Source organism: Nestor notabilis, unplaced genomic scaffold (genome assembly GCF_000696875.1).
Source record: "Nestor notabilis isolate BGI_N333 unplaced genomic scaffold, ASM69687v1 scaffold8441, whole genome shotgun sequence".
Classification (NCBI taxonomy): domain Eukaryota; kingdom Metazoa; phylum Chordata; class Aves; order Psittaciformes; family Psittacidae; genus Nestor; species Nestor notabilis.
In genome coordinates this window covers 34070-42854 of record NW_009916046.1, presented here as the reverse complement: position 1 = coordinate 42854, position 8785 = coordinate 34070, and the positions used below count along the sequence as shown (strand labels likewise).

At 41.4% G+C, this 8785-nt stretch overlaps 1 protein-coding gene across 1 annotated transcript in view; it reads right to left on the bottom strand.

Annotated features, from left to right (window-relative positions):
- FNBP1 (formin binding protein 1) overlaps positions 1–8785 on the bottom strand; it is a 63323-nt gene that overhangs the window by 47804 nt on the left and 6734 nt on the right. The window contains exon 4 of the mRNA XM_010024414.1: positions 6422–6569. Within this exon, the coding sequence (XP_010022716.1) occupies positions 6422–6569 (148 nt within the window). The remainder of the gene's footprint in view (positions 1–6421; positions 6570–8785) is intronic.

Sequence of the window (8785 nt, the reverse complement as noted above, 5' to 3'; positions counted from 1 at the left end):
TGTTATCAGGACAACTTCTGAACCATCTGGCTTCAAGGCAGCAGGCCAGAAGACCCTGCATTCAGTGAGCACAAACTCAGGTATGACAGGCTGTTTGGAGATCACATACCCCTCTCTCAAATCCATCCTTGGAGGCTAGTCACATCCTTGAAGCCCAGCTGTGCCAAGGTGCTCTACAAGAGCAAACCTCTTCAAAGGGGGAGCCAACATTGCCACCAAAAAATGAGGTATGTTTGTATTTTTAAGTCATTCAACAAGAATCAAGGAGTAGACAACTCAAGCTTCCATCTCTTCTACTTCCCAGTCTTGTCATAAATCTTCTCTTCCACTGATCTACAACCAAGAGATGGCATCTCAACAGAATGTCTCTTTCTCCCATAGAAATGGCCTGTGACAGTCCTGTACAACTCTTGCAGTGATAAGAAAACTAGAGAATGTACAACCTAACAGGCAAAGAAATACTTCTTATTTCTTTGAATAGCTGCAACCTTTTAGCTGTTTTTATATAGCCTTCATTTATATACATACTCCCACATAAGCACTAAGACTGGCACCAGATGTATAAAATATTGAATGTTATTAACTAAAATGACAGCTGAACATGCTCACATGTACCATCTAGCTCTGGCCCTGGACAGACAGCATTCACACACACTTCAGGTATGCTCTACAAGCATGGCTTTCTTGTTGTTCATTCATTTTAGGCCAATTATCTGTAACTGACTGGATAGAGCACAAAGGGGAAAATACATATGTGGCCCATGTTCAACCCCTGTCACCCTCAGGCGCTTCACAGCCATGCAATGAGCAGAAAATGTTACTGTCCATAGAAGACATCTCTGATCTCACCCCTCCAACAGGCTGTTGCTCTGCAGTGCAATATTCAGGCTAACATGCAGAAAATGGAACTACATTTACTTGTAGCCATACCCTGGTTCCCAATCAGAATCCTGCATGTAGTAAACAGAAGCCAATTGGTTTATTTGAACTATTATTTCACAGTTCAGTGTACCCATTCAAAACTGGGAACAGCAGGATATTAAGCCCAGTGGTCTCAACTTAAACCTTGTTAAACCCAAAGTTCACATTATACCTTTTCAGCTAGATGGGATAATAGCATTAAGTTTCCCACACTATTTTTTTGGAAGCTTTTTCCATCTCAGCACAGTCCTTCACAGCATGGTCAGATGATATGTACAAATATTTAACATGGTTTCATTAAATTTGTACCATAGCCTGGGGAAAACCAACAAACACTCAATAAGAATACACAGAATTTATGATGATCTTTCCTAAACAGTTCCCTGCATTCCGTCATTTCTTATAGCTGCTACTTTACACTCTATGAGTATAATCTGGCTTAATGAAATACAGCTGAAATATCTTGTAAGAATGAACACAGAGTTGGATCATTGTGCCATGTATTTATCAAATACATAAATATCCCATAAACACCCACTGGAGTTTTCTTTCTGTTCATAAATAGCTCTTCATAAAGAGCAAAGCTTCTACCCGGCAACATAAATACCAATGTTTAATTTGTATACCTTTATACTTAGATTAAAACTAAATATTTCTAACTGCATTCAGTGATCAGTAAGCTGAAAGTGGGTTTTTCACAGAACAAAAGCTAGGGAAAGCTCAGTTTCAACCTGAAGCTTGGTAAATCACTTCCTCCCTTGTCTCTCTTTTCCTCTTCCTGCCTTTAGTTTGTCATATCTGGAAGGTAGCAATGTCTCTTTGTACCTCCTCAGCACAAAGCACAGCTGTGCTCTGCACACTGAGACCTTGAGGCACAAAATGCACCACGGAAGAATCCATTGTGCACTTGACAGGGTCATATTCTGCCATCCTGTCCCACGCTTGCACAGTGCATTGCACCGTGAGAAATCCTGCTGGAAACCACAGGACTGTTTGCAGAACAGGGCACTATTCAGAATGAATGAGTGTGGCAGAATTCCTCCAATTATTTACTTTTCATCAACACCTGAGAGTCTACAAGAAACAGAAAGTTCTCTGACACGTACTCCCCTGCATGAATACACACAGGGAGGGCGCACACACTCTGCCATAAAGAACCAGACCATTTTTGCCCTCATGGTACCCATAAGGATGCATTCATTCCCTGTTCCCCTTCTATCCCAACACAAAATGGAATGTATTGACATCAGGTAAATTCTCTCCCAACCACAGAATCCCAGTGCTGTACCAGTCCAGTCTGCAGCAAAGCTCTGGGCTAGTACCTGACTTTCATGCTTGATTGTATGGAGCCAGCCTACCCCCAAGGGGAGGTGGAGGTAGAGGTGAAAGCAGCAGCAGTAATAAGAGGGATGGTTCATGACTCCCAAAGACATTTTTTAGCAAAGCTGACACAGGCAATGGCTACACAGAGCAGCTGCTGCCAGAGAAGACCATGAGTCAGACCTAGTTTGTGACCACAGATCTGAATCAGAATTGCCCCAGGAATTACTCCTTGAATTCCTATCCAGATAAACTACAGTACTGAGAGGATACCTAAACCAAGCCACCTCCTGTGAAACAAAAAAGACAAAAAAGGGAACTCTGCTTGTGCAGCACTGGCTACATGTTTGCTCAGGACTCCTCTGAGATGGCACCCAAAGAGAGGGTTGCAACCCCCCCCCCAGCATCTAGGTTATTTTAATAGTTATTTTTTAATAGAACAAAGCATGCTGAGTAACTTGGCAGGCACAGCAACGTGGAGAAGCAGATTCCTCCAGATGAGCAATCAAAATGCTTGTATCTTTCTCTCCCATGGGAAATAACTGGTCTGCTCAGGAGCTATCACCACAACCATCAACAGCTGCAATGGGTGGGAGAACAACTTGTCAGTAGATTTCCAAATTGGAAATGTATTACCTGTTAATGCTCATGAAATGAAGCCCAAACAGCTCTCTTGACATGGCTGGGGTCATCTCCTTTTCTTTTGTCATAGACTAGCAAGATTAAGACCCAATTCGGTCATGCTGCAGGGTCCCCAGCTCAAACCTGACACCTTCCACAGCCACCTCAAAGTAAGGTTTTGGTGAAGTTGGGTGGCATGACACACAGAAGGAAATTCTTTCCATGAACTGCTCTGAGACACAATCCTCAACCCATTTGAGTTGCTTGGTGTTGGAGGTCTTCATGCAGTGAAGGGGAATTCAGTCACATGCATCTGGCCTCAATAACCTCAAAGGGAAGGTGGATGGGGCATGACCTTCACACATAGCACAGAACCGAAATTTCGACTTTGAAGCAGCTAGCAAGATGCTGGCTGAAGATGAGGATCACTCACATGAGAGCATGGACACACTAAGATCAAGAGCATACAAGAAGCTGAAGTAAGAAACAGTACTATGAAGAGTTTCACTTCACTAAAGAGCTGGGAAGAACTGTAACAACGTGAGGATTTCTCCTCCTCGCACATATACTGTGTGTGAAAAGCAGGCAGGGTGTACACCTAACCTCAGTGGGTGCAATGCAGCTCCTCTGGTAGGGTGACAAAAATCCATGAGGGCTATCAGTTTAATACACTGATTCACCTTCCTTGCTAAAGATATTGAAGTTTCGCAAGAAGTCTTCACCTGATTTTTCTTACTGCTTTTTGATGATCAAAACCCATCATGTAACAAAGTACCTGATCTGTAAAAACATAAAGACAACCCAGAACCCTACTAAGCTCCAAAACCAGGGCAGAGGAGGTATCTGTCTTTTGAGCAGCACCAAACCACAGTGAATTTGCAAATCAGCCCAGCTGTCCAACCTCCAGATTGTCCTAGTTTTCATTAGTTGTTTCTTCCCTTATTTTCACCATTAACCATGTTATATGGAGAAACATGACCTAGGCAGCCATCAAGTACAGCTTTCACAATATGTAAACCCAACACAGATAAAAACTGCATGCCAAATTAATTTTATCTAGCATAAAACCATTGCAAGGCTTCACAGACTATCAAGTTCTGTGCTGCTGACACACTACACGCTTGTACTTGTCAAGGGAAAACAAAGAAATGTGATTTATTATTGTGCAACCCCAATCATCTGCTAGTGTAATTCTGCTTTAATCAGAGCTAAATGACCATAAAAACAGCAGTGTAGGCATGCATCAGCCCCCACATGTTTAAATCACCACCCTCATCCCTCATGACCATTAAATACACAATTCCTGTTGCATATCAAAGGGGTTTTCTTTGGAAACAGAAGCTTTCAAGTCCAATTTATTTGCCTGACCTTAGAGCCTTTCTGCTGTACTTGAGTTCATCTTCCACATAGTTACACTTAGGACACCTCTGTGTATCATTTCCATCTTCCAGATGGGAAATTGCAACAAAAAGAGCAAGGGTGATCTATTTATGTTAGTCATATTGAAATCACTGGAAATTTGTACCATTTTACAGGTATCTGGACACCTGAACAACTTAAATTATACAAGACTGTGGTCAAGAATGTGGGACTCCCAATTCCTGTGTGTGGCCATAGCCCCAGAATTGACCATCTTTTCTTACAGCAACTTGGTGAATTCTGTAGTGTTAGGTCAATGGTTGGACTCAATCTTAAAGGTCTTTTCCAACCTAAATGATCCTGTGAACTTGCAGCACAGCAACAGCTGATGACCGATAAAGCAGCAAGCACGAGAACTGTGCCAGCAAAATTGCTGGAAACACCAAACCAGTCATCAGCTCATATCATAAAAGGTTTTGCCAAAACATCAGCCCTGTGTGATATTTACACAGCCACCACCTTCCCCTCCTGCAGATCCCAGCATGACTGATGTGTTTGTGTTCTACAGTATGAAGTGAGAGAGGCTGTGCATGAAAAATGCCTCAAGGAGGAAGCAGTTTCCTTTTCAACACCATTCGCTCATAAATGAGAAACCTACAGGAATCAGACAAGGATTTGTAATGTATAAAGCTTTCATTCGTGTTACAAGAACAAAACAACCAACCATGAGTGACAACTGTTTTCTGTTAAAGGCGGAGAATTATCAGCAACAGCAGGTAATACACTGTCAGTTTGCTTTTGCTGTTACCACTTGACCTATATTAAAACAATTTTCCTGTCATTCACCCATTACTTATGAGCCATACTTATTACAACAGTGTACAAACGAAACCAAAAAGCAATAGTTACTCCTCGTGTTTACTTTACAAGACAGACATTTGAAGTGCAATAAAAGAGGACCTGCTAACAGGTAATTAATCACCTTATACACCCATGTAATTGAAAAATTAGGTAAAAAGATTACAAGCGACAAAAAAATGCCATTCTAGAATGCTTCTTTTGGCTTTGCTTATTGTACAGAGTCCATGCTGAATAAAAGGTCATAGACATGGCTATGAAAACATTCTCATTACAGCTATATGTAAAATACCCTTTTATGCTGCTGCCAAATCATGTCCCAGAAAGATTACACACCATTCTGCAAATCAAAGGCGTGTCTATATATTCTATTGCTCTGTTGACAGACTTACCATCTTAATATCATACTCAGGAAAAGATAGGATTTTCCAGGACTCTGGTCCTGCACAGCACTTCAACACGAGCGTAACCTTTAGTGGGACTATAATGCTAAATGCTTAAGTTTTGCTAGACTGACCATGAGTACTTCTGCACTTGCCACAAGGACCACCAGTTTGGAAATTAAATACAGTGCCCTGATGCTCCCTTGCCTCGTTGCACTTTGCTTTGTCATTTTATACCTGCATTACAAGTATTTGTAACATTTATGCTTAGACTCACTATTTTATCCCAGGGATAAAAGGGTTCAAGGCAAGGAAGGAAAATAACATCACAACTATATGCCTTTTAGAGCTGGTGACATGTAAATTAATCAGCTTTGAACATTTACTGTAGCAGGCACATAGGTTCCTAAACAGCTAACTAAAATAGAGTACTAACATAAAGATCCTAATTCTACCAGTCTTGAAGGACGACAGGTTGAAAACTCAATTCCCTACCATCACAGAACACAACAGACCCCATATTTCTCATTAGAACCATTTTTTAGGAAACTCTGTTAAACTAGATCTGGCTGAGAAGCAGGAAAATGTGACCCAAGATCCTAATAATTCGTTCAATCCATGTCAGTCAGAGTTTCTCTGTTTATTTCAGGTTTACACAGTGCTGCTGGACTCTCCCCTAAGCATCCTTTTGGCTAACAGAGCCTTAAGCACAGATGGGTCTCCGAGCTTATTTAGCAGGGATTCTCCTGAAGGCATTGCTGTCTGATTTTATAATGTTTGATTCAACTGGTTCGGTGACTTGGCCAGGGCACGTAACCCACTTTTTTAATGCTTGGTTCATTAGCAAAGCTCATGTTTAATGAACTACAAATACATTTTGCTTAACATTGAACTCCCCTACCACTAATTATCTGTCTTAAATAGCAACGAATTGTGACGAATAAAAACCGATCCGTTACCGATTTCCTCTCTTGCTTCAGCTCCTGCACATAGCGCGTTAGCTCTCCAGTGATAAGAGAGGTCATGTTCTCCGAGATGACCTCATGCTGTCCAGCATAGTCATTCATTTCATTTAAAGTGGCTAGGAAGGCTCTAGCCGATGTGTACCTGCAGAGGACAAAAAACACATTTTGCTTTTCAGAAAGACACGCTGCAAAGGGAAGCTGAATCCTTCTTAAGCAGTTAGTATTGCTCCGGCAGACTGAAGATGAGTTAGCACAGATTCACTTCAAGGAATTTCTCAAACACAAGCCTATTGCACACACTGACAGTTGTCTGATAAATCTACCTTGATTTAGACAGTTTGACATTATAAGCTCTTATAATATCACAGTTTTAGAATGCTAGTTTTTTTTATCAGCACAGCTCTGGAACTTCACTATTCTCATCTCTATTCACCAAGCATCTCTAGCTATACTCTTTCAAGTCCTACAACTAAGCGCACAGTCATCAGTACACCCTACCTGGCAAAATCCTGGCTTAAGCAACCATCTTTTTGGCTAGTACAGAGCAGAAAATAAGACTTTGGATAGTGCAAATTGGATTTAAATCAGCTATAGTTTATAAAGCTCTCAAAACCTGAGTTTGCTAACCAGGTGTTCAATGTCAGCCCATGTTTTTGGTACCTTCCATCACAAAGTTTATTTTTCATATAAAATAATCTCCTGTACAATGTTCTGTGTGTTATTAAGAAATGAACATCTGTGCACACAATTTCAAAACAGCAGATTATGTCACTAGCATATTCAGCACAGCACCAACAGAGCTGCATTTAAATACCCCAGCTGGCTGTGCTGGTCAGCTGGAAAACAGCAGCTCTGAAGTACTTGTACGTACTAAAACCCCCACCCTATTAACATTAAATGGTAGTGGTCTGCACTGATAGCATCACCTCAAAGTGAAAAAGCAAAGAGGAAGAGATTTAGAGCAAAGAGGGGAGTGATACATGTAGGGATGAAAAAGGCATCAGAGAAAACACAGATAAAAAGAAACTGAAAAAGGAGACTAAAACTGTAGTCCAGTAGAAGCACACACATTCACAGTCAAGCTGTGGTGCCTTGAAAGAAATCCCAGTTGCAAAAGACAAAGGATCAAAGCCACAGAACCACACTGGCAATAGGCTTGAGCACTGATCATTTTTATAAGGGCTGTCTCAAAGCGGTGTCCAAGGCACCCAAAGGTCGCGTGACAAACCCCAGACATTGTTTAGAGACATGAGGAAACTATAGTGAGGTGAACATGATACTTAAAAGGGCAAAGGATACACAGGATCTTCTGTGCCACATCATATGAATCATTTAACTCCAATATCCTTTTCCAGCAATGAAAGATGTGTCAAAAATCATTGTAGCAAACTCAAAGTACCCATTTATGGTAGAGCTACCCAAGGGTACATTTATTCCTAACCCCAGGTACAGACCAAAAGAGCTGATGTGCTGGGAACATAACCTTCCTTGTGTAAATATCAGTATCTCAGGAAACAATGGCATAAATGATTCCCAAACATTACTAAAAATAAGAGGAGAATGAAAGGGCTGTTATCTCTGTTAATATGAGCTACTAGAGTAGCTGTATACAGCAGCTTGGGGAGCTGACCCCGAAATCTAAATTAACATAATCATACAGTTGGACCCATATCCAAACTCGTATGTTGGCAACGTTTCAAACATCAAGGTCAAGGGTTTGAGTCTGCTGCTGGTCTTTCCAGAGGCAGAGCTGCCTCCTGCAACACAAGGCTGCAGAGGCTTGGATTCTGTGATGGCTTTGTTCAGAGCAGATGCATTACAAAACACTGACAGTGAGAAACTTCAGAAAGCTCTCAGGAAAAAAGTTCTTGCTCTGGTTTATAGGCAGACATAGCCTGTTGGAAAGCTCATCCTCTAGAAAGTGCTCTCTGAAGAGTATCTTTAACCTCCTCAAAGGTGGGAATGTTCTTAGCAACATGGGTCTATCATTCCCTGTATCCATGTCCGCAGTGTTGCTCAGTGAAGGAGCTGTGCTTTGATGCTGCAGACACTATCTATGAGCACATTAGTCCCCTGGCACCAGGGAGAGAGCCTCTAAATACACGAACTGACAGCAGACAGCTGAGGCCATGCAGCATCCTTCAAATGTCCGGCAATGATCCATCCCAGGCTACTGGGAGTACAAACTACATCCTTAATCTCCTTAATTCTCTTCAAGAACCACTGATTTCTCCATGTTGTTATAAGATTACCCCTTTAGTAAGTTACTAGTCTGTGTTGTCAGTCCATTTGAGTAATTTAATACTTACACGGACTGCGTAAGTTTCATGCTAAAATTATCAACTGCTTCTGTTCCTG